This window comes from Alosa alosa, chromosome 10, assembly GCF_017589495.1.
Source record: "Alosa alosa isolate M-15738 ecotype Scorff River chromosome 10, AALO_Geno_1.1, whole genome shotgun sequence".
Lineage (NCBI taxonomy): Eukaryota > Metazoa > Chordata > Actinopteri > Clupeiformes > Clupeidae > Alosa > Alosa alosa.
In genome coordinates, this window is record NC_063198.1 from 8,599,181 (window position 1) to 8,626,267 (window position 27,087).

The window sequence follows — 27,087 nt, forward strand, 5'->3', positions numbered from 1 at the left end:
TCTCTCTCTCTCTCTCTCTCTGCTACTGGTAATTAATCTTGTTGTTTATATTCAGTCCAGTGCATACTGGTCCCTCAGGTGCTTGGAGAGCTGGCCTATCTGTTCAAGTGCTCCGTGTGTCAACAGTTAGCACTTCAGAAGTGCTCTCTCTTTCCCTCTCTCTGTGACATTACCCAAGGCCCCGCAAAGCCAATAAATTAATCAAAGAGAATTAAATGAGAGCTTAAATAGAGACCAGAGAGGTATTCCACCTCTCTCTCTCCCACACACACACACACACACACACACACACACACACACACACACACACACACACACACACAACACACACACACACACACCCTTTATCTGTTTCTCTGCCATAAACCGTGGCTTGTCTGCTATGTGCCTGACAGCCCCTGAAGTGTTGGCGCAGAAGCCCTACAGCAAAGCAGTTGACTGTTGGTCTATTGGCGTCATCTCTTACATTCTGTAAGTCATGTGAGTGTGTGTGTGTGTGTGTGTGTGTGTGTGTCTGTGTGTGTGAATGTTTGTATAAGGCTTGTCATTATGTGACAAGCCTTATACATTATGCCAATGCAAATGTTTGTTTGTTTGTCCCAAGTTACCATTAGCTCAGTATTGTTTTCTGTGCCACTGGGAATGACTTACGAACACACATGTTTGTTTATGCAGTTGAAAGCATAGACTGTATATATAGAACAGTCTATAGTTGAAAGGGTCCAAATTTCCTGGCAAATCTCCCCTCTGCCTACTATAGTCCATGGGCCAGGACCTAAAAAATCACATATCGGTATCACCTGAGGTGGCAAAATCTACCAATGATTTTTGTAATCCTCCATGCCTGAGGGACATTATTTGGTATGATAACCCTCTCTAAGTGGTAGCTTAGTTGTATTTTTCATAGCTTTTATACCTGCACACAGTGAATTATACAATACAAGCCTATGTACAGATATGGGTGCCTCAAAGTCTGGAAGAAGGTGGGACATGTCTTAATCCATGTTATATCACATCTAGATGACATAGGCTTGTAGAAAATATAAAATTTAGATGGATGATTTAGTTTTTCATTAATGATGCAGGCTAAATTAAATAAAATGTACACATTTTCGCCTATATAATACATTAATATATACATGCAAAAGGATGGAAAAGAGTGGATCAAGTCCAAACTCATGTTTTGTGACATCTAGAGAGTATGGGCTTTTAGAAAATATATGGATTAAATGGCTGAATAGGCATGTTTGGCTTTGATAGAGACTATAATGTCTTGGCTGCAAAAATGGCTCAACTTTAGGCTACAGTGGAATTTATAGGTGGATGTGCTCAAACGTTTGAAGACAAGATTAATGAGCACTCAAAAATATATTTTTAATCTTCATCACTATCATCATATTCATCCAGACTGGCATTTATGTTCTCCTCATCCTCCTCTTCCTCCATCTGATTGCTACAAGTTTGTAACCTACACAATTCTGTGCACTTAATTTGTTTGAAAGGCAGGAGCAGTCAGGAAGTTTGCAGGTCCGTACACATTTGCAGGCCAAGTTAGTTTCATCTTTGTCTATGTCTGAATCTTCCTTTGTGTACGCCCTGTAGCAGGATCTATGGTAATGGACTTCTGCTGCTACTAAGTCACGACTGGCTATGGATAGTACTCTTTTGTCACCTTTCCTGACGGCTGCTCTTCTGATTTTGTCATCATGTCTTAACTCTGAGCATTTTGTTAGACTCTCTTTTGTCCTTTGACCTTTCAAATACTTGCTACATTTGTCACAAAATACAGGTGCTGGTCATATAATTAGAATATCATGAAAAAGTTGATTTGTTTCAGTAATTCCATTCAAAAAGTGAAACTTGTATAATGTATACATTTTTTCCACACATACTGATATTTTTTCTTTTATTTCTTTTAATTTTGATGATTATAACTGACAACTAATGAAAACCCCAAATTCAGTATCTCAGAAAATTAGAATATTGTGAAAAGGTTCAATATTGAAGACACCTGGTGCCACACTCTAATCAGCTAATTAACTCAAAACACCTGCAAAAGCATTTAAATGTTCTCTCAGTCTAGTTCTGTAGGCTACACAATCATGGGGAAGACTGCTGACTTGACAGCTGTCCAAAAGACGGCCATTGACACCTTGCACAAGGAGGGCAAGACACAAAATGTCATTGCTAAAGAGGATGGCTGTTCACAGAGCTCCAAGCACATTAATAGACACCCATTCAAAAATGTGGGGGAGATTCAAAGAGTGGACTGCAGCTGGAGTCAGTGCTTTAAGAATCACCACGCACAGACGTATGCAAGACATGGGTTTCAGCTGTCGCATTCCTTGTGTCAAGCCACTCTTGAACAAGAGACGGCATCAGAAGCGTCTCGCCTGGGCTAAAGACAAAAAGGACTGGACTGCTGCTGAGTGGTCTAAAGTTATGTTCTCTGATGAAAGTAAATTTTGCATTTCCTTTTGGAAATCAAGGTCCCAGAGTCTGGAGGAAGAGAGGAGAGGCACAGAATCCACGTTGCTTGAAGTCCAGTGTAAAGTTTCCACAGTCAGTGATGGTTTGGGGTGCCATGTTATCTGGTGGTGTTGGTCCATTGTGTTTTCTGAGGTCCAAGGTCAACGCAGCCGTCTACCAGGAGTTTTAGAGCACTTCATGCTTCCTGCTGCTGATCAACTTTTTGGAGATGCAGATTTCATTTTCCAACAGGACTTGGCACATGCACACAGTGCCAAAGCTACCAGTACCTGGTTTAAGGACCATGGTATCCCTGTTCTTAATTGGCCAGCAAACTCATCTGATCTTAACCCCAAAGAAAATCTATGGGGTATTGTGAAGAGGAAGATGCGATACGCCAGACCCAACAATGCAGAAGAGCTGAAGGCCACTATCAGAGCAACCTGGGCTCTCATAACACCTGGGAAGTGCCACAGACTGATCGACTCCATGCCATGCCGCATTGTAATTCAGGCAAAATGAGCCCCAACTAAGTATTGAGTGCTGTATGCTCCTACTTTTTATGTTCATTTTTTCAGTTGGCCAACATTTCTAAAAAAACTTTTTTTGTATTGATCTTAAGTAATCTAATCTAATTTTCTGAGATACTGAATTTGGGATTTTCATTAGTTGTCAGTTATAATTATCAAAATGAAAAGAATTAAACATTTGAAATATCAGTCTGTGTATAATGAATGAACATAACATACAAGTTTCACTTTTGAATGGAATACTGACATGATTGAACTTTTTGATGATATTCTAATTATATGACCAGCACCTGTATACATTTGGCCTCATAAACTCTTAGTCGTTGGACCTTCCCTTGCGGATTTTCTTAGGTCCTCTGTGACATGGTTCTGCAGATATGTCTTTTGCAAGGATCTTGTCAAGCAGTTTCTTCCTAGTAAAGATGCTACGGCATTTTCTGTGATACAATATGGATGGTATTCTACCCTCAGGGAGACCTTTAGCAAGATCAAGAATGGGGTGATAGGCTCTTATTTCAGCTGCTCTCAGTAGTGTGTTCCATGACTTTATATTCATACAGTAGGTGCCACAAGGTTTATCATCTGAACAATGTATTAAACACTCCCCCTGACTACCACTACTTCCTTATGCCATGCTTCTCTATTCTGGGATGTACAACAATTTGAAAGCAACAGAGATATATCAGGAATGATGTGCTAAAATGAGGCCTTTTCCTACTCTGTGTGACTGTGTGTGTGTGTGTGAGAGAGAGAGACAGAGGGAATATATGAAGTGTGTTTTGTGTGCGTGTGTGTGAGAGAGTGTGTGTGTATGTGAGGGAGAGAACATGTTTGTGTATGTGAAGTATGTGTGTGTGTATGTGAGGAAGAGAAAGAGAGTGCAGTGGCTTGAGCTGTGGCTTGACTGTGCATCATCAGTATTCTGCCACTCTCATCAGTATTCTAGCCTACCAACTGAAACTGCTCTCTCACACATAGGCTACATCTCTGTATATTATTTTTTTTCGCATGCCCAAATTTCCGTCAATGATTCCCGGGACACTGAAAGACCGGGGTACACGAAACTTGGTGGGCATGTAACCCCACATGGATAGCATGGAACCATCGTTTTTCGTTTTGATCTGTAGCCCCCAGCTGGACTGGACCCCCTGAAAGGAGGGGTAGGGCAGACACAGTTTTCTGTGAATATCTCGAAAACCGTAGGGTTTAGGAGGACCATTTTTTTTTGTATGTTGATCTCAAGGGGCCATGTCAACCCATTCCATAACCACTCATTTCATGTATAGCGCCACCTAGTTAAACACAAAAAAGTAAAAATGAGGTGTTGTAATTGAAGGCATCTGTGACCAAACATAGTCAAAACTGCACGAAATTGGAAGTGTAGGATCATTATGACACCCTCTGTATGCACGCCAAGTTTTGTGGAATTCCGTTCATGGGGGGCCACACAATAAATTAATTTATGTTACTATACACCAACTGGCCTGTAGGTGGCCGGAGACAGTTTTCTGTGAATATCTCGAGAACCGTAGGGCCTAGGAGGTCCACCTTTTTTATGTATGTTGGTCTTAAGGGGGCATGTCAACCCATCCCATTACCACTTATTTCATGTATAGCGCCACCTAGTTAAAAATTAAAAAGCAAAAAATTAGGTGTTTTCATCACAATATCTCTGGCTGACAAGGTCAGAACTGCACGAAATTAAAGTGTAGGATCATTATGACACCCTCCGAATGCATGCCAAGTTTTGTGTACTTTCGTTCATGGGGGGCCTTACAATAAAATAATTTATGTGTACATTTACTGACGTACACCAACAAGGATTCCCGGAACACTGAAAGACCGGGGTACACAAAACTTGGTGGGCATGTACCCCCACATGGATAGCATGGAACCGTCATTCTTCGTTTTGATCTATAGCCCCCAGCTGGACTGGACCCCGAAAGGAGGGTAGGGCGACACAGTTCTCTGTGAATATCTTGAGAACTGTAGGGCCTAGGATGACCAATTTTTTCCATATGTTTGCCTCCAGGGGTCATGTCCTTGACTCATGGAGCTGCGTGAATGTTATTACAACTTTTCGCCACAATATGACAGTTTAAGTCCGCTTGATACTGTAAGGCGTAAGCCATTGGTTTTCAAAGGAGATTTTATTTGTGTGTAAGCCAGCATAGCCTATTGACAATTTATGTTGTAAATAGGCCTACCTTATATTCCTACCTGTAGCTTAGGGAAGCTAACAGCTTTCTATTAGGATCTAGTTTGTTAGTTACCGTTTTGTCATAACTCCCTGATGCATTTTTGCATTTAGAATAGCCAGAGCGTGTATATCTCAATCAGAAAATTAAACAATATCGGGTGCTTATGGACTAGGCTGGGTGAACCCAGCCTGATCTGCCCGCTATTTATTTTTTGATTTCTTAAAAGATTGAGCTTGGTCTGATGAAAGCCAGACTAGCCATGGACCTCAGTTAAACAATGCAAGGGAACATGAATCAGCCTATATTTGCACTAACAATAACGGACAAAAGCTCTTCAACTTTGGCCCGTTAAAATGTGTATGAACAGTCTAGCGACGCATTTCATCAAGGCCCATTTGGACATGTCAGTTATTTGCAACACTGGTTAGATGTAAAACAGCATTTTGTTTCAGACTAGGCTACTGTTACTTAATTTGTGCATTAACAATAACGTTTCAGACTACTGTTACTTAATTTGTGCATTGACAATAAAGTATTACATGAACTAAAGGTGACTAAAATCTTATGTAGAAGAAGAAACATTCACAAAAAATCCATCCATCCAAAAATGACCTTTGTTTTTGATAGTTGTTGAAAACGGCATGGAACTGACAGAGATGTTTTTGTTTAAAAATACATAAAAAATAAATAAATAAATAAATAAATAACATTATGCTGATACCTTTTGCTTTTCCCAAATACAATGTAGCCTACAGATGTAAGTGACCTTTCATCAATCCAGTTGCAATGGATGAACTGTGATGAACTGCCCTACTTGTGATTGTTTAGAGATTTTAAAGGTTTTATAACAATGCTACATCTTCTTTGGCTATTCTACAATCTATTCACCTTTTCAGCACCAGTAGGCTACTTTCTGTGCAGCCGCACACACACACTCAGGCATGCCAAACAAGCATACACAAAAGTTTCAAGAGTGGGGGATGGAGTAAAATATGGAGACAAATTGAAGTGTGATTTATTTTCGCGGAACGGATGTACAGGACTGAGCGGCGGTCATATTTTGTACCGCTATGCGGTACATCTAGTTTAAGTAAATATAAGTATATATACTCTCCACAGTGAATTGAAGCACACACTAATCCCAGCGCAGTGAGCTGCCTGCAACAACAGCGGCGCTAGGGGAGCAGTGAGGGGTTAGGTGCCTTGCTCAAGGGCACTTCAGCCGTGCCTACTGGTCGGGGTTCGAACCGGCAACCCTCCGGTTACAAGTCCGAAGCACTAATAGTGCGGCAGATTAGTGAAACCATCGTTCACTTTGTGATACAAGCATCAAACTTGGCACAAATATTCTTTGGGACCCACTTTATCCAAAAAGCACATTAGCCACGCAAAAAATCTAATATGCCCGCCATTTTCCAAGATGGCCACCATTGAAAGCCATTATACTTGGTTTTTGACTTGGATTGGGATTGGATAATCACATTTTGATGATCTTGATATTTAAATATAGGTAAAAGGGTCTAGACTTTCCAATTCTACGATAAAATGTCAAAGAATGTATTAAATTATGAAGATAGGTGCAATTAATGGGGAAAATAGCACATTTTAGTACTAATTTTAGCATAATTAAAATTGTTTTTTGTTAATAAAACATATGTTGGTTCGGTTACTTCAGCAGGGGCATGTGCATGTTCTTTTTTCAGTTTAATATATATAATTTCAATATAATAGTGCAGATTGACAAGAAATTAGCAGGAAAGAGAGACAGGGCTTGATCGGGAAATGATCACTAGTTTAAACTGAACTTCAGAGGGGGCAGGGGGACTAAGTAAATGCATAAATGCATGTGTTTGTTTGTTTGTATATACTGTGTATATATATATATATATATATATATATACATATATATATATATATATATATATATATATATATATACATACATACATACATACATACATACATACATACATACACACACACACACACACACACACACACACACACACACACACACACACACACACACACACACAGTATTTACAAACAAACAAATATATGACACATATATATATATATATGTGTGTGTGTGTACCATGTATTACCTCAATAGAACAACAAAGACTAACAGGAAAAGTGTGGGAAAGAGACAGGGCCCCAGTAACATCTAGTGACACCTCTGCTCTAGCTAGCCATATCAGAATGTCTGCATTACAAATGAATGGAATCATTGCATTTGCAGGCACACAAAGGAGTACACTCAAGACTAATGCTGCAGCATTTACATCTTCCCAGACATTCAGTCTTGACACATTAAGTCAATTGTTGACAGCTCTCAGCAATTGGTGGGAGTGTCATCCACACTACTTGCCAAATGTCACCTTCTTTCCTCCAACTCAGGACATATTCATTTGATATATACTTGCCTGGCCCCAGATACAGACAGCTTGATAGGTTGCACACTTCACATGCTTAGCAAGAGATGCCCTTGTTGGTGGAATGGCATCATAGGACCTCTGCTTCCGTGCAAACAGGTCAAGTCTTGTTTCATCAACTCCATCAGCAGTGCTGTTCTTGTTGTACATTGCCATGACAAACTTCAAGTGTGCTAAGATCCACATCATCCATTACTGGTGGGTATTGACTGAGCTTCTCAAAGACATTAGACACTTCAGGACACACTTCTCAGGATTGCCAGGCAGTCCACTTCCCTCTACCACGAAAGGCTAAAACATCACAACCAGTGAGAGCATGGACAAAAAGCATGCCATCTGACAGACTTACCATGACCAAATTCAATCCACAGCTCCTCTAAGCCTGCATCCCATAGAGTCCCAAAAACACAGAGTGCAATAGCAAGAATATCCGTGTCACAGGCCTTAATCAACACAGATTTCTTCTGTTGCGCATGTAGCTTAGCTCTGTGTGTGGAATGTTGGTAAACCTCACTCCCCGACGCCTCAAGAGTGCTGCTGGCATGCAAGCTAGTAGCCTGGGCTTTTAGCTCGATTGTCAGCACGCTCAACTCCCAATCCAAGGTGCTGCTGTTTGCGGGTTCGAGTCCGGGCGTGTGCAGGTCTGAATTGCACAGGTTCAACACAATGCAGGTTACACGCAACTGCATGAAGGGCATGCAGAAAGATTCTAGTGTCAGCCTCTTCATGGTTGCAAGGACTTAGGCCTTCCAGGCTGTCAGGTTTATGCAAAGAACATTTTCTTCTTTGGTCACAATCAACACATTCTCTGGACACCAAGTCACAATTAGGTAAGCTAGAAACCCAAAACGTTCAGTCTTGTTGTCATTGTCTCGCAGGAAGCTTTTCCAGTTAGGTGGTACTTTGGTTTTGTCAGACACACATTAGGGCTGATGGGTTCTCAGTTATTCCAATGGCACCACCATCACCTTTGACAATTGCATTGGCCTGTTCATGGGCTTGATCAAAAGCCAATCCGGAAAACTCTGTGGGTCTTGTGGACCACAAAGTTCCCTTGCTGAAATTCAGTGGCCAACTGAGGATGCGTTTGTTAAGAGACCTTGGTTTAGTGACAAACCTGAGTAAGTTAACTCAGAGTAAGTGGTAAACCTCCTAATAGAAGAGCTGTATGGCTTCATTCTCCTGACTAAACAATGCCATAGGGCTCTGTTGTAGGAGGTTTACCACTTACTCTGAGGTTTCTACTCCACTTACCCAGGTTTTTCACTAAACCATGTACTTGGAATACCCCCCAGGTCTCTAAGGTGTATGGAAAGCCATCTAGCATAGTTGACATTATTGTTTGCAAAGAAGAAGGGGATGAGTGCAGACAATGATTGACAATACAAAGTGAAGTTTGCTTCTCTGAAAGACCTGATCAAAGAGAACATCACCAATTGCATTGACATCACAAGCTCCCAGAATTGAAACTGTGGACTCTTCATCTGCCTTTTCTCACACCAGTCTTCCCAACTTAAGTATGATCCCAACAAGAAGTATGGCCTTGATCGATATTCGAGAGAGAGAATAAATGATATTCGAGTGAGAAAGAGGATCAACGATATTCGAGAGTGAGCTTCAATAAACGATTTTCGAGTGCAGTCCAACTATTTCTGGCCGCCATCTTGGAAACTAGCCTTGAAATAGATTTCTTTCTTTGCACCATTTATTTTGCCATGTTAAAAAACATACAAATTGATGCCTAGATCATGTAAATACGCCCAGCCATTAAAGTTCTACAGCAAAAAACGTTTTTCTTACATTTGATGTGGCATGTTGGATTTTCAGGTGGCTAATGTGCTTTCCTCAAAAAGTAGGTTCTAGTGATTATTCATGCCAATTTTGGTGCTTGTATCACAAAGTGAACGATTGTCCTGGAATATGGACTTAACCTGCCGCACTATAACCTAACCAGTAGGCCACGGCTGCCCCTAATTTTTGTCCTTTCTTTTGTTCACACACAAATTGGGGAAGTCTACAGCAGAGTCCTGCACGGGTCCATTTTTTTAGACCCGCCCCGCCCGCACCCGAGAAGTTCAGCACCAGATCCGACCCGTCATCTGTGGTGATATTAAAATTAAATCCGCACCCGCCCGGACCCATTAATATTTTGCCCGTTACCCGACCCGTGCCCGCGATCAATCACACACAAGCTAAAATCATTCAAATGAATGTGCTTTATTTCTTTTCTCGCACAATTGAAGCACGTAGGCCTAAAGGGCGACCTTTTTTTTTTTACATTTTGCGTCAGGAATAAACCTTACAACAACGACACATAGCCCAAACCTTGCTGCATCAGAACATTATTCTACATAAAATGGACCTGTTAATGAAACAAAGAGAACAAGAAAAAAACAACCTGAGCCTGCCACTAACCAACTTTACCTTGACTTCATCCATTAGCCTACTCTCTTGCGCTCCAACTACGAGACGGTTATATTGTTTAATGTTTTCACACATAGCCTAGATGCATCAAACAAATAATTCAAAAGTCGCAGTACTGATGTGATAGGTCAAGTGTCGTATCATTGACTAAAACACATATTTGCGATGTGGTAATGGTAATTTAGATATACAAATATTTCACATATTTTTCAATGATGTTTTATTTCTATACTGTTTTGGTTCTCATCGTATCCAAGGAGTTCTTTTCCCGCCCGCATACCCGCCCGTAGCCTACATTTTAGGGACGTCATAATTTACCCGTTTTAGCAACTTTTCTGCGGGTACCCATCGGGTACCCGCGGATACCCGACCCGTTGCAGGACTCTACAGGACTACAGCAGACATCATTGCTTGATAATGATGTTAGTACCTTACTTGGGCCGGTTGGGTTATTATATCTAGTCTTTCACAAGTAGCCTAGTCATTGGTCAAACTGTAGAGTCCTGCAGACTACAGGACTGCAGGACTCTACAGTTTACAGCAGACATCATTGCTTGATAATGATGTTAGTACCTTACTTGGGCCGGTTGGGTTATTATATCTAGTCTTTCACAAGTAGCCTAGTCATTGGTCATATCCTTACTCATTCTCACACATCTGAATCATAACACAAATAAAGATAAACAGGACTCACCTTGTAATCTGTTTTTGACACTACAACAGCCATTGTTGTTCTGTAGCCTAACTAAACTGCTTCCATCAACATACTGGCCCTGTGGCCCAGCAAACACCAACACCAGGGTTGCCAGATTGGGTTGAGTGATTTCCGCCCATTCACGCTAAAAAAAAACGCCCCAACAACGATTTTGTCATTGAGAACCATTCAACTCAAAAATTTATTTGCCCGCCTAAAGCTTATTCCCCCCGCCCGACGAAGTCAAAAGAAGCCCAATTGCCCAATCTGGCAACACTGACCAACACACTCTAAAGTTGGCAGTTTATATTTGTACTGTAGAATGTTCAGAAAAGAAATCTAGTTCCAGACAAATTGAAAAAACTGAATTTAGGCCTAATAGTTATGCAGGATCTACATGCATTCTCTTTAGAATTGAATTATCATGGCATGTCCGATCATTATAGTTCTGGTATCATTAAGGAAAACAGATTAATTACCCTAAAATATATTTTTCTGAGAAGTCTATATATTCTAGATGTGATATAATGTGCATTGAGGCATCTCCCAACTTCCTCCATACCACTATACCTTAGTTCTGTAATGTATTTTGCATTACATTAAAATGCATTGATTTTCAATAGACAGCTATTAGTTATGGGTCTAAAATAGCTGTGTAAAGTGTATTCATCTATCTAACCCACATATTTTCTAAAAGCCCATACTCTCTAGATGTGATATAGCAAGAGTTTGAATTTGACCCACCCACTTTTAGTCTTTTGCCTCTATCTAATCCTATATTATATAGGTGAAAAAGTGTATGACGGATACATTTTAGCCTATGTAATCCACAGAAAGCTAAATTATCCATCTAAACATTATATTTTCTAAAAGCCTATGCCACCTACATATGATATAACATAGATTAAGACATATTGCATCATCCCACACACTTGCATACACCTATACCTACACATAGGCATGTATTGTGAATTGTACTGGGTATGGGTATAAAATCCAGTAAAAATACAACTAAGCTACCACTTAGAAAAGGTTATCATACCAAAACATATCTCTCAGGCATAGAGGATTACGAAAATCATTGCTAGATTTTGCCACCTTTGGTGATACCAACTTCTGCTCTGGCCCATGGACTACTAGAACTGGCACCCTAATACCTTTTGCAGGCAATGATGTTAATTTGTTTAGAGCTTAACAGCTCCTGTGAAACAACTGCAGGCCATGGATATTGTCTTGGACAGCAAGCTGTATTTAGTGAAGGCCAGTTGTGTGTTGTAAATGTCATGTGCAATGGCATTTTTTGTCTTTCAGTTTATGCGGATATCCACCATTTTATGATGAAAATGACTCTAAGCTGTTTGAGCAGATCCTCAAGGCAGAGTATGAGTTTGATTCTCCATACTGGGATGATATATCAGACTCAGGTACCTTGTTTTTCCTGCTCTTACTCCAATTTCACTGGCTCTCTTCTTGTCTCTCAATCTCAATGTTTCTGCCTCATTTTCCCTTTCCTCTCTCACAGAGATTCACTCACACTCATTCACCCCCTTGCAGTCTCTCACACACACGCACAACTCTCTCTCTCTCTCTCTGCTGAGAATAAATGTGTTCATCTAGCCTCTCTCAATAATCCTTGACTGTAATCTTCTGCAGCCAAAGATTTCATCTGCCACCTTATGGAGAAGGACTCTGTGGAGAGGTTCACATGTGAGCAGGCTTTACAGCACCCCTGGTACGACCTTCAAAATCACTGCTCTTGTTCCTCAACACGTTCCTCTCCATGTACAAATCCTTCAGTCATTTCAAACAAATTGCCACTGTAATCCCTGTTCTGATTCTACCTTTTATTTTTTATTTATTTTTTTTCCCGAAGGATTTCTGGCGATACCGCTCTCGATAAGAACATCCACGAATCTGTCAGTGCTCAGATCAAGAAGAACTTTGCAAAAAGCAAATGGAAGGTGAGTGGTACAGTATGGTCTCCATATAAATACAGTATCATAACATAAATACAGTATCATAGCATAGATATAGTATCATAGCACAGATACAGTATATTCATTACTTTTTGTACACCAAAATTACATATGCTGATATCATAAAGAAAAACAGAGATAAGCATTAATACTTTTTTTATATCAGTCATAATACAGGTATGGATGTTTTGCATGCTCAAATGCCCATCCTGCTTGACACTCTCAGTGCATTAGTGTGCAACATTTAGACCTCCCCATCATCTTGTGCCCACCTTTCCTCTTTGTCCTCTCTCACAGCAAGCGTTCAATGCCACAGCTGTGGTGCGGCACATGAGGCGGCTGCAGCTCGGCACCAGCCTGGAGGGCACCAGTCACATCACCCCCACCAGCCCCTGCCACGGACACCTACTCCTGCCCACCGAGGATGTCGGCGAGGAGGCAGAGGAGGAGGAAGAAGACGATGAAGATGGTGGGTTTTGGTAACCTGGCAATAGCCAGATGAATTTCGCTCCGCCTAGCTCCACTCATCCATCTGGAACCGATCCATTGAAGTGTTGCTTCAGAAGGCTGGGCCTAATCAAAAAATGCTTGCATATGATTGAATAAGCCACTTGTCCGTCATCTATTGACGTGCTACTTCAACCACTCACATCGAAGCCAACCTGTGACGCTAATAACAGACTCACAGTCGCTTCACGCTTATGTCACATCTATGAAACTCCCGCCCTGCGTCCTGATTGGCTAAACCATAAAGTTGGTTGGAGAAATCACTCTCAATGGAAGAGGTCCCAGATGGATGTGAGTGAAGCTAGGCGGAGCTAAGCGGAACGACATTCATCTGGCTAGGGTCAGGTTAGGGTTTTGGTGCTTTTGGTGAGGGAATGGTGATGTGGAGGTGGCCTCCTTCCGGAGATCTTGTTTTCTTCTAGAATTTAAACTGGGATGACCAGCATCATTGTGTGTATGAACAGTATAACCAGCTTGGTCATCTAGAAAGACATTGAATAAGTAAGTCACAGCTGTGGGTATATTAGATTAGATTAGATTTAACTTTATTGTCATTGTGCAGAGTACAAGTACTGAGACAACGAAGTGCAGTTAGTGTCTAACCAGAAGTCTAAAAAAGGAGAAAAGTGCAATGTGAACAGTGTAGACAGATAGTGCAGTGTACACAGTATATGACATAGTGCCGTGTGGACACTAGTATATATTTTACAAACGCCACGATCACGGGTACCATATTGCTTTTAAACAACAGTTACACTTACAACTTATCAAGTTTAAAAACATCAAATTGTGTTTTCTATCGTTCATTTTGGTTTGTTTATCCTTTGCCTTCCAAAATAGTTTCAAACAGTCTTAAAGGAGAAATCCGGTGATTTTTCACATAGATCTCCGTTTCTCAAGGTCACGAATACTGTCGGTACGAAAAAACAAACAAAAACAATCAGGTCTTACCTAGCTCGAGTTGCTAGCTCCAGCAACTAAAGCAACCAGGCAGCTACAGCACTACACTCTGGGCCGGGGCATGTCCGTGAGCCCCCATACTACAAAAAGTGATATCTTACTAAGTGTTATAATCTTATATTAAGATAAAAAATCTAGTTAGTATTGTTTTTAGTATAAAGATACTTACTTTGAGCTTTCTTGTAATCTCAAATTAAGGTACATTTTCTTAATCCATTGGCAGATAACCCCCAAGTTGAGCGAAGATGTATGTGCACAATCATTTGTGTACTTGTGTGTCCTCCCATTACATGCTAATCTGAACATTCAGCATTTACTCAGTCTTCTCACTCAGTAACTGTCCAATATGATGAAGTCGCTGCTCAGTCAACAACGTTGGACTATTAAATGCAAAATGTGGTGCGTGATTAGGCTACTAGCTGGTACACAAAGTGCCGTCACAGGAGAGCTGGTCCTGTGTTAGCCGGTTGCATGCTAACTTCAGTGGATTCTGTTTTTTTAATATATATTATATTACATAATATTTCATATGTTTTGCCCTTATATTGATAGGACAGTGGAGAGAGACAGGAAGCGAGTGGGATAAAGATGGATTGGGATTGGGACTGGGACATGACCACAGGTCGGGATCGAACCTGGGGCCCCATGGGCACTGAGAACTCAAATGTGGAATGGTGCTGCCACTTGCACCACAGCTGCCCCAGAGCATTGTTTTTGACATTAAACCAAAGCGGTTGTTTCTTCTGCTACTATTTCTGTTCCGTTTGCTATTGCTATTTCTAGGGCTTTGAATGTTTTCAACTAAAAAATCTCGGTTACACTTTACTTGACAGTGCCGACATAAGAGTGACATGACACTGTCATGAACATGTCATAAACAAGTCATAAATGTTTATGACATAACGCTTCTGTTATTATTATTATCAAAAAATCTAGTTGGTATTGTTTTTAGTATAAAGAGACCGAGCACTTTCTCATAAAATTATTTGACTTATTTTAAGGCGTTTTTGTTGCGCTAATTAGAATTAGATGATTATGTGAATGATTGGAACACATTATGTGGTAGGACTTTTACTTTAAGAAGCTGGAGCTTTCCGTCTCGGCCTAAAGATAAACTGTGGATATAACTGTGGTTGTCTCTCTCTCTCTGGACAGGTTCTCAGTGTGGAGAGGAACGCAGGGGCAGCGCAGACCGTGACAGCTTGAGGAGCTGCACCTACTGCTGTCGACCGTCCAGTCGGGTCTGAGTACAACAACCTAGAACCTACAACACAGAATCTGACCCATCACCCAAGCACCCCCTCCCCCCCTTTAAAACCACCACCAGTTTGGCTTGGAATACAGAGTTATCCCACCAGCGTCCACTAGAAGGACCTTTGTCGACATAAGTGAGAGTGGGAGAAAGTGGTCTCCTGGGGCCACATGTAGCTTTATTAAACATGCCTAGACACAGCTATGGGCCCTGAATGTGGGTTGGAACGGAGCCAGTGAAGAAGTTATAGAGCTGGGACAGAAACAGCCACAGAAAAGTCCAGCGGAGATTGGAGCTGAAGCAGGCTTTAGAAGCCAGCTAGTCAGTTGTTCACAGAGACACATTTCACAGGCTAAATGTAAAGCTGCCATCTGATGTGTAATGTAATCGCCACAATCAAGTCTGGCCCCAAGAGACCAGAGAAAGAAGTGCGGGAGGACCAATATAGCACAGGAAGGGATTCAGGCATATTGTAGGAAAACGTACAGCAACAAATTTGTGAATTGGTCATTTTGTGTTCATTTTTCATTTGTCTTGACTTGATTTTTTTTAATGTCCCAACCAAAGACAGCTGTTGTATTTATTTTCTCGATTGAAAGTATGAAGTTGACGTACTGTATATGTGCCAGACGTTTACTCACAGGAGGTCAGCTGTAACATCAGGGTGGATGGCCCTCAGTGCCACATCCTTAGATAGTTTATGATCACCAGTGGCTCAAAGTCTTCATCCAACTCATTGGCTTTCATAGCATTAGAAAAGGGAAGGAAAGTAGTGTGTATGAACCTTCTAACTTCAAGATTCCAATTTAGATTCAGCTCTGAAATCATTAAATTCCATTTGCACTCACATACATACGTTAGATTTTACGCAGCAAACTGTACAAAATTGTGCACTCCCAAGTAATCCTAAAACACTATGCTAATGACTTGGCATTTTTTGTTTTCATTTTTAAGACATTATTTCTTCCCCATCTGTTTGGATCTCCACCCTTGGAACAATGCACTCTGGGTTGGCCCCTGCCTGGGACTAGGGATAATTGCAACACTTGAACTCTGTATTCCATGTCAGACTGGATTTGTGTAACAGTACTGGTGAGGAGGGTTTGCATGCATCAGTGGGATTATAATAGAAAATGTTATGGAAGTGGAGATGGGGGCCTAATGGCTGTTCTGTTCTCTGAGGCACAAACTGAGATCCCATGAGCACCAGCCTTGGGGCCCCACGGCCCTGAGTGCGAGAGAAAGAACTGTCGTCTGTGGTTCCCTCACTGTCTCTCACACATCGCACTCGCAGAGGCCCAAATGACACAGCAGCCACATGACGTGACAACAGCTCATACATATGTGATGCATAGACCCTTCCATCCTACCGAAGGAGCTCCAGCATCCCTGACGTGGTCCCTTACTCCTCTGACGTGAGGAGTAAGCGCAAGTGGCAAGCAGGAAGGCAAAAGCATGCCCAGAGAGAACGTGTCTACAGCAATGGTAGGTTAGGAAAACACTTCTGTCAGGCACTCTCCCTTCTGAATTTCCACAGTTTTGCTTTGGCACAGGATGAGCAAGTGGAATCGTTGTTGTCCTGTTTACCCCTCTCTCTCATTGGCTCACTGGCTCGCTCGCTCGCTCTCTAGACAGAGGGAAGGGATCTCACGTTTGTGCTCTCTGTCTACTGTACTGTGCACCTCCGTAGAGGAAGTCCAATGTTTGCATGATCTGGTTAATATGTTTACATGTAAGCGATGAGCGATGAACAACTTATAAAACATTTAAATATACACATGTGTACATATAAATATGTCATTATTACATTATATTACTACTATTATTATCATTATTATTATTATTCCCCCAAGACAGTACACACTTTTGCTGTTAAAACCAAGTATAAAGTGGGCAACACAAGGTTTTTTTTTTTTTTTTTCACTGCCAAAGGTGACCTACGCATAGTAGTTAACGTGACCTCTAACTCAGCTGTGCTGCCTCTTCCCTAGTGCCGTGATGCTAAGGAGCTGAGGAGCTCTGTTCACTCAGTTCACTGGAGACGGCAAGTTCTTCACTGGAGGGTCCCAGCCCAGGTCCCTGCAAGTCTAAAATCGTAGGTCAGGGCTACACTGGGTCTGCAAATGAAGTGCTCCATTTGCAGAGCGTAAAAATAGTTTTAGAAGACTAATTTGTTTGAATGTACGGACTGCTATCAAGCCTGGTGTAGCCAGTTCCATTGATTATAGTCGAAGCTAATTGTTGCAGCAGAATGCTCCAGTTACATACCCTGTTAGAAAAAGAACAACAGGCACATTCTGTGGAACTCGGCAGGCTAGCCAATTGGAATTACGGATGTCTAAGTCGGTACCCACCTCCACGCTAATCCAGCACCACCAGGCATGACATCTGCATGCCTCCCCACCAGATTGACACCGAATTCAGTTAGCAAGAGAAGGATATCGTTCAGTCAGTCACAGAAGTCAGAAGTCACAAACAGTCCTACACTGACACAATTCCACTTCCAGGAGAAACGAGCTGAACAGTGTGCAAATCCTTCAGGCTAAGGTGGAAAAGCCTCTAAACAGTGATGAGTCATTTGCTGTCTTTTTTTTTTTTAAGTATATTTTTTTGGCCTTTTATGCAGGAAGTGATTGGGAGAGAGAGTCGGGGTGGGATCTGGAAAGGACCATGGGGCGGGAATCGAACCCGGGTCGCCGGTGTACGGTGCAGGTGCCCGTCTGGCTGGGGCCGTCATTTGCTGTCTTAATTCTCGCCTAGTTTTTTTGCTTGGTCCTGCCTTGTTTAGTTGCAGTGGCAAATTTTTGGTTCTGGAATACGGTCTTGGTGCCCTCGGCCTCTTTCGGCGGTCATTCAACAGCCGATTGGCCTAATTACTGATTTGTATCGATAGGCTTGGTTTCCCTTCACGGCTCAGTGGGAGGTGAGGGGGGCAGGGGGAAGGCTGCTTGGTCATTCAGGCCAGTGGGGGCACACTGGAGCACTGGGGTCTTGCACAACCAGACTATCCTTGCTGGGTCTGACTTCCCAAGTCATAATGGCTTAACCGCTGAGGACACTGCAGGAAAGAGTTTATGTCCCTCAAAATAGATAAAAAACTGGTATCATAATAGATTCAGGACCAGTCAGCACAGTAATAATGGCAAAACAAGGATGTGGAATATCTTCAGTGATGCGTCCACCAAAAAGTCATTCATTACTGAGCCCTGGCATGAAGAAATGTGTTAAATGGTTTTATCAATGAAGCTTCAGATATTGCAGCAAGTAGAATTGCTACATGGCAATGTAGTAAGGTCATGGGGCGTTCAACATTTTTAAGTAACATTTATTATTTTTGTTCATGAATGTTTTGAGCTGGCCGGTTATGCAAATGATGTGTGAAGGGCTCCATCTATCTTAGTCCCTATCTTAGGTGTCCATTTCAGCTAAACCAGGCTGTTATGTTTCATTGGGTGAAGTACAGTGTCTATCTTTTTATACATGTTTGGTTTGTTTGTTTGTTTGTTTTGCTGAGTAAATTATTCAATTGACTGTGATGAGTCAGCACAGAAGCACTGGTTATTCCAATACACAAGTGTGTATTTTTTTATATATATATATATATATATATATATATATATATATATATATATATATATATATATATATATTGTATATCCTTTTTTGTAAAAGCTGTTTTGAGCTACTAATGTATGGATGCAATGCATCATGGGTTACGCATCAACACTCAAGAGGCCACTGACTTGTAAGCTTAGAGATATAGTAGCAGGATCTGAAATAAAAATCCCTTGTCTATGCATTGCGTGTTCTGTTGCATCTGTAAACAGGCTTATTTAATGAACAGATGGTGTTGTACACACACACACACACACACACACACACGCACACGCACACACACACACACACACACACAACATTGTGGCTATTTTGAGTTTCCTAGCCTGAGTGACTTGCAGCCGAGGCAAAAAACAAAACAAAAAAAACCCTGTGTTTTTGGCTGCCTGAATATTTTGCCATTGCAGAGCGGTAGCCTCCTTTCAACTCCTTTGACAATGAAATATGTACTAGATTGACCAAAAAAGTTTTTGTAAGCCTCGATGCACAGCTGTAGTTCAAGGTTCCTTTATTTTTGTAGCCTACATGAACAGTATTGCATGGAAATAACCAACATGTCCTCTAAAATAGATGATTTATCATAATTTGTGTATCGATTTAATCTCAGTGATTCTGAGAAAAACATGCACAGTGTGCTGTTACAGGCACTGTTGATGACTGAATACTTAATATGTGAATGAGCTAAGCATCATCTACAGATACAGTATTGCATATGTAGATATTACATTCTATTGTTGTTCACTTTCTACAACACCTATTCCCTCTTTCATAATACAAAATCTATTTCAAAACATTGCAGTATTTGCTTGAGTATTCCAAGAAGAGGATGCATCACGTCAAATACAGGAAGTTAGTTGAGAGATGACGGTGATTTAAAGAGATGAATTCCCCTCCCTTTAACAAACATCATACAACAACACCAAACAATACCCGCTCATTCCCACCCATTCAATTTTCAGTTCCGTGTTTATTATATGCACTGATCCAATTATTCCACATATATCACATGCCAACCTTGGTTTGTTGTCTACGTACGTGTTCTGTGTAGTTACATGTCAAGACTGAATAGAAAAAGCACTCCACACTCTACAAACAAAACTGCTTGGCTACACATACACAGACCCTGTGGACAGATGCTATGTTAACACAACTTACATGTGCGTGTGTCAGTACTACTGGCTCAAGCCAAAGGGGATGAACACATGTTCTGAAAGACCAAACTACTGCTCTCTCTCGCACAGCTTCTTGATTCGCTACTCTTCTCTCAAGTGTCACGCCATAGGCCAGCTTTCCCAGCACAACTTATATCGGTAACACTTTACTTGACAGTATTAACATAAGAGTGACATGACATTGTCATGAACACATGACACTGTCATGACACATGAAACCTAACCCTAACCCTAATCCTAACACCAACCCTAAACCTAACCCTAACTTGTTATGACAAAACCGAATGTCACTTAATAACAGAAGTGTTATGTCATAAACGTTTATGACTTGTTTGACACGTTCATGACAGTGTCATGTCACTCTTATGTCGACACTGTAAAGGAAAGTGTAACCCTTAAATCTCCTACAGTATCACAGTTCACAGAGCTCTTGGCCCACCCAATACACAGCGTCCATCCGTGCAGTCGGTTCTCCACGTCTCCCTTTTTGTGTCTCTATACCAGGCTGGTGCTCCTCCGCAGGCTGTCCTTGACTCTGATGAACTCGGGCTCGCTCGCAGCCAGAACCTGCTGGTCCAGCTCTCTCTCCAACTGAAACAGCAGGGAAACACACTGAGTTACAGTAGGTAGCATGCAAGTAATGAAGAAATCAGGAGGTTAATATTCAGTAGATGATGAAGGCTTAAGTGGCATCTCAATATGTACTCTATGGCCTTGTACATCTCTCACTGGAAATAACAACAAACTATCAAACTGAGGTTAGATAATAGGTTACTTTATGACGAAAATACGACTGCATAGTATAAGTATATATACTCTTGATCCTGTGAGGGAAATTTGGTCTCTGCATTTATCCCAATCCGTGAATTAGTGAAACACACTCAACACACAGTGAACACACAGTGAAGTGAAGCACACACTAATCCCGACACAGTGAGCTGCCTGCTACAACAGTGGCGTTTGGGGAGCAGTGAGGGGTTAGGTGCCTTGCTCAAGGGCACTTCAGCCGCTTCCTACTGGTCTGAGTTCGAACTGGCAGCCCTCCAGTTACAAGTCCGAAGCGCTAACCAGTAGGCCACGGCTGCACCAACCAGTAGGCATACGGCGGTGTGTGTGTGTGTGTGGTGTGTAGTGTATGTGTGTGTGTGTGTGTGTGTGTGTGTGTGTGTGTATGTGTGTGTGGTGTGTAGTGTATGTGTAGTGTGTGCGTGTGCGTGTGCGTGTGTGTGTGTACCATGTCCAGCTTCTGTTGCCTCTTGTGCAGCTCCTGCTCCAGTGGTGAGGTCCTCCTCTTCTGCTCCTCCTCCCTGCGCTGCCTGATCTGTAGCTGCCGCCGCCGGTGCTCCAGGACCCGCTGCAGCTCTGGCTTCTCCTCTGCCACTGGCCGCCTGCCACACACACACACACACAGACACACACACACACACACACACACACACACACACACACACAAACACACAGACACACACACAGACACACACACACACACACAGACACACACAGCACAATGCCAGGGGGATTACACAGATTACAGATTATCATTTTAACATTGCTTGCTGATCATTTGGTTACTGATGATATCCAACTCTGTGTTTTATGAAAGCTATCCTCCTAAAATGTCTCTGCCATCAGGTACTGGGCGATGGATAACCTTTTTTACAGTTAAATGCTGCAAGATCACAATAAAACTCTTCTATCCTCTTTTGCCCATCCAAACCTATGTAATTTAGAGGTTATACAGTATTTGACCAGTGACTAGCTGCCTGGCAGCTAACCAAATCATGCTTTTTCCATCTAAGAAACGTAAGCCAATGAAGACCAGAAGAGAGTAGAAACTCCTCATAAACTACTGCAACTCACTCTTCTCATCCCTCACTAAATCTGCTCTAGACTGCCCCAAACATATAGCCTACTCACCTGTGGCTCAGCAGCAGCTCCCTGTGCAGGGCCTGGTGGCTCCTGGATACCTTGACAGGATTGACCAGCTTCTTGGGCTGGATCAGCGCCTCCTGACCCGGCTCCGAGGAGTGCGAGTGGGTTAAGAGGGATGGGGAGGCCCTGCCGGGCAGCTCAAGTGCCCTGTCCCTCTGGATCCGCGACGACTCGCGCCCCGAGTCTGGCCCAGGCCTTGGCACTGTGACCCATTAAAGAATTTACATGGACACGGACGTGAATTTACATTAGTGGCCTGCAGCTAAAGGGACAAAAAATATCCTTAAGGCATGGTGTAATGAAAACAGTATTGTTGAATGTGCAATGTTTCAATATTTACATTTCATATGGTAAACATGGGGAGTAGTAATAATAGGTCATCTATTCTCAGCATATTTACATTGGAATAAACAAATGGGCAAGCTGTGACAGACAGAATGACTAACTGATACTGACATTGTTAGCTTACAGGGGTTGAATTACTAAATCAACATGCAGCACTGCCCTTTAGGGAGTAGTAGAATTATATTGCTTTGAGCTGTACCTACCAGGCCTGCTCAGAGGCTTTCCATAACTTGAGCATGAATATGGAAGGTCATGATCTGTCTAGAAGATATGGACAAAGTTATGCCAAAGCCCAAAAGATTTGCACAGTTACACACAAGGAAAAACAAGTCTATAACACATTACATGTTTACTCGCAAATAATACCTATGAGGGAAGAAAAAATACTATCTTTGGCTCTATTAAAAGTCTTACTGATTCTTAAACTTGAGGAGCATCAGGGTTCAGTGTTTTGGAGAGAAATCCAACATGAGAGTGTAAAAAGACAAAACGTTTAAAAAAAAATCACCAATATCAAAACAGCCTTCGTCCATCTATGAACTGAACATTTCAACAGCTTCAGCTGACCTGTGTAACAATGTCGCAACATTCTTGACAGCATTCCTGAATTTTACTTTTGTTCAAAATGGTTTTGTGTGACAAAAGTACTACGCTTTTGCAAGTTGTTTTCATGCAGAATGATGAGAGGAATAAACAGTGTGTACAGCCTCACCTCACCAAATATTTCCCTTATCACTCTACTGGCCTCTCAACGAGTATTATAATTCTCCGGGCCAGTGATTAAGTGGACAATGGGCCAGTGTGTGGGAGGCAATGCTATGGCAACACAAGGGAGCCATTGTGTTCCTGAGCGATATGTTGGGTCAAACAAAGCCGGATGAAAAAGCTTCTAGGACCAACTGGAGTTTTGCCACATCATTACTAGAAGATATTTTTTTTGCACTTTTATACGCCTGTGATTCTGCCCCCCACCCCCCCCTTTTTTTCTGCTCACATGTAGATAGTTCTCTATGAGATAATTGCTGATAGGATGCTGTTTGACTGGTTTAAGCTTTCTAGGGGGTCATATGCAAGGCAGATGAGTTAATACAACGTGACACGGCACTGGAAATATAGCATCATATCAAGAAACACAAACATGCAAATGACTAAGGTAAAGCCAAAATAGACTCTAGCAATGTTTAAAGTTTAGCTTAAAGGAGAAACAAATATGCAACATAGTGTCTGGGTTTAATAAAACAATTTAATGTAATATATAGCAAAATCTACATAAACAACAAAACATTGCAAAACCTTCCATACGTATAACAATACATATTCAACACTTCAATTTAATTGCTAAATGAAAGTACCTTACATAGTTTTCAAACAAACTGAAGCTAACCAGCCTCTGAACTTCAATCTCATCTCCTCCGTTGTGCAGCAGTAGGAGCAATCGGAATTTGACTGTGCTGTCCCATCATTTTATTCGGTTTCATTAGCCGGTGTTGACACAACTAAAATGTACAACTTAAACACAACTTAGTGATTTATGAGCATTCATATTTTCTTTTGTTTTCATGACAAGTGAATGCTATACTAATCTCTGGATACATCATTATGAAAAATGAAATCCAAAATCAAAAATGCACATGCCACACTTTGGGTTGACCAGCTGGCTAACCAGACCACAAACACTTTGATGTACAGCAACTCAGCGTACCTCACAGACACCCGTTTGACCCCCTCTCTGCCCTGCATACATCTCCCTAGTGGGACCCTCCAGGGGCTCAGCTACGGTGGCCACTACCACAACACACAGAACCGTCACACAAGTAAGGAAAGGCTCTTACTTTTTTCCCATGGGTGACTCCCATATCTCCCCAGGCCACTCTAGACTGGCTGCTGCCAGGGTGGGATCTGATGAGAGCCCCAGAGATGAAAGGCAACCCCTCTGCCCCTCAGGGACACAGAGAGAAAATGGGGGGTAGAGAAGGGGGAGAAAGAGAGAGAGAGACAGGGGGAAGGGAGAGAGAGAAAAGGGGAGAGAGATAGAGAAGAGAGAGACAGAGAGAGAAAGAGAGAGACGGGGGAGAGAGAAAAAGAGAGAGAAGCAGAGAGGGACAGTAAAGGGGAAGAGAGAAAGAGGGAGAAGGGGAGAGACATAGACACAGACTGACAGAGAAGGGGGGAGAGGAGGGAAGGGCAAGAGAAGGGTAAAGAGAGAAACACAGAAGGGGAGAAAGAGTGAGGGAGGAGGGGGTGAGAGAAGAGGGGAGAGAGGTAGCCTGAGAGACCCCAGACATTTTTGACAACCGAACACTTAAAAGTGGCTGTATGCTTCCTTCAATATTCCGAGGGACAAAGGACATTATGCAACACATAGTACAGTAAGTATAAGTATAAGTATATATGGACCCTTTCAAGAGAGTTCCATTATCAGCATCATAGTTGGCCCCACAAGACTTCCGTTTTAACATTTCATATGTTATCTTAATGCAGAGGAAGTAGATTGGGGCCCAAATAGAACGTTCAAGCATTGTTTTTGTTTACCTTGTTGAAAGGGTCTATACTCTTTTGATCCCGTGAGGGAAATTTGGTCTCTGCATTTATCCCAATCCGTGAATTAGTGAAACACTGCACACAGTGTACACAGAGTGAGGTGAAGCACACACTAATCCCGGCGCAGTGAGCTGCCTGCACCAACAGCGGTGCTCGGGGAGCAGTGAGGGGTTAGGTGCCTTGCTCAAGGGCACTTCAGCCATGGCCTACTGGTCAGGGTTCGAACCGGCAACCCTCCGGTTACAAGTCCGAAGCGCTAACCAGTAGGCCACGGCTGCCCAATGCGGGCATGCAAACCTGATGATTAACAGTGATGATCAGGATATTACAAAGATGACAGAGGAATAGAGCTCAATTCAGTGGGTCAGTGGCAGTGATATATAGAGGTAGTTCTCAAAATAGACTAAATAATAATCCAAATGTCTCACTGTTACGTCAAACTGGATTTTAGGACACAGTTTGAGATTAATGGGAGAAAGCTGACAAAAAACAAACAGTGGTGGCGATTTCACTTTCTGACGGGTTAGCAGAGGAATCAGCTGAAGTCAATCAAGCCTCTTTCCATCGCCTTCACACTGCAACGTCACGCGGGCGACGCATCTCCAAGACAGGTGGCTAATTAAGTGCAAAGCGGGAGTGAGTAATGGAGGCACGACAGTAAACGCTAGAGCAGACGCTAACAAATGCTGAAGAGTTACCTGCGTATGTTCACAAAGTTCTGTGCTATCTGGGACGTTTAAAAGCTGGAGAGACTGACGGTAAGGGATTTATACCACTTTTTAACAATGTTGGTGCTCGAACCAAATGCATGCCTTAACTGGCTTGGAACACGAACGTCCGTGGAGTTGCGGTTCCACCTGCTGCCCGTGCTTTTGCCCGTGTAAATGCCTGAAATGTTATTGCATATGCCTAGCGATTTAAGCAACGTTGCTAAAACTGGATTGATTGTACTGTATTGTATAGTGTGCGCAAATGGGCCTGTGAAATTTTAAGCTACAGTTGTGGGATGTCTGTTGGGTTCTACGTAATTTAATATGGGCTACATGTGTTTTTACTCGTAATGTTTATTTTTCTACTTAGATATATTTTGTCTACTCAGAGATATTTTTCTATTAAATTAGTTTTATATTTAAACATTCTTCGCCTGTCTAAATGTCTGGTTACCCATGCTCCTTACTGTCATGTTTAAACTGCCATTTGAATCTATTTTCTCCATTGAGTGATTTCCGTATGTTACACGTGGGAAATATGAAGTAGTATTCATTATATTTAGACATCAAATGCTGCTGAAAGAGATGTAACTTTTCTGCATGTCTAGTGGGATATTGCACTTATTTAAATGTCTACTGTTGGGTGTATAGCCTCATCTTACATGCTGTCTGTTCTCTAATTTTTTGTCTCTTTTTAAAGGTTTTTCACCTGGTGAAAAATGACTGTTCATAACTGCTGAATGTGAAGTAACTGCATATGCCTGCCTCTAAATTCAAAGAAAATAAAAGAAACAAAAAGAGGAAACAAAGCACAGTTTATTTCTCAAGTCATTGAGTGGAATCCAGCATTCTTAATCTCCATAGATGTCCTTCCATTTATCAAGTTGAGGATTTTGCACAGAACACTAGGCACAACTTGACACTCACTCTGTACTGGTCATGGCTCATGAAGAAATCAAATCATGTTTGGGTCTAAAATGGTTTCACATCCTTCATGTGCAGAACAACAAGAGTTAGTATTCCACTGACAAAAGGATGAAAAAAGGATTACTAAAATAATTTATATTACTTAATTGGACTGAAACCCTTGTAACATAATTGTCATACACTGGCCAAAAAAAAGGTCACTACCTGGATTTAACTAAGCAAATAGGTAAGATCACTATCTGAATATACTGAATGAAACTTATTCCATTCATTATTCATTCATCCGTGAATTAGTGAACACACAGTGAGGTGAAGCGCACACACACTAATCCCGGCGCAGTGAGCTGCCTGCAACAACAGCGATGCTCGGGGAGCAGTGAGGGGTTAGGTGCCTTGC

The 27,087-nt window shown here is 41.9% G+C and overlaps 2 protein-coding genes across 2 annotated transcripts in view; one reads left to right on the forward strand and one right to left on the reverse strand.

Moving 5' to 3' along the window:
- camk1a (calcium/calmodulin-dependent protein kinase Ia) overlaps positions 1-19,014 on the forward strand; it is a 38,634-nt gene extending 19,620 nt beyond the window's left edge. Inside the window, exons 7-12 of the mRNA XM_048255365.1 lie at positions 396-471; positions 12,065-12,177; positions 12,407-12,485; positions 12,627-12,714; positions 13,027-13,198; positions 15,352-19,014. Of these exons, the coding sequence (XP_048111322.1) occupies positions 396-471; positions 12,065-12,177; positions 12,407-12,485; positions 12,627-12,714; positions 13,027-13,198; positions 15,352-15,443 (620 nt within the window). The 3' untranslated portion in view covers positions 15,444-19,014. The remainder of the gene's footprint in view (positions 1-395; positions 472-12,064; positions 12,178-12,406; positions 12,486-12,626; positions 12,715-13,026; positions 13,199-15,351) is intronic.
- Positions 19,015-20,487: 1,473 nt separating this feature from the next.
- Positions 20,488-24,508, reverse strand: LOC125302262 (actin-associated protein FAM107A). The gene is made up of 5 exons (XM_048255371.1): positions 24,345-24,508; positions 22,716-22,773; positions 22,153-22,369; positions 21,470-21,623; positions 20,488-20,826 (listed from the first exon to the last, which is right to left on the reverse strand). Exons 1-5 carry the CDS (start codon positions 24,366-24,368, stop codon positions 20,731-20,733), a joined length of 549 nt encoding a protein of 182 aa, XP_048111328.1. The 5' UTR covers positions 24,369-24,508; the 3' UTR covers positions 20,488-20,730.
- Positions 24,509-27,087: the final 2,579 nt, after the last annotated feature.

Bases quoted from the DNA above. Each gene is read 5' to 3' on its own strand.
- LOC125302262 (XM_048255371.1), bottom strand. From the start codon at position 24,368: ATGGGAGTCACCCATGGGAAAAAA. The intron at 22,774-24,344 runs GTAAGAGCCTTT...CATATCTTCTAG, and splicing joins GAGTCACCCATGGGAAAAAA to ACAGATCATGACCTTCCATA. The intron at 22,370-22,715 runs GTAGGTACAGCT...AATGGGTCACAG, and splicing joins AAAGCCTCTGAGCAGGCCTG to TGCCAAGGCCTGGGCCAGAC.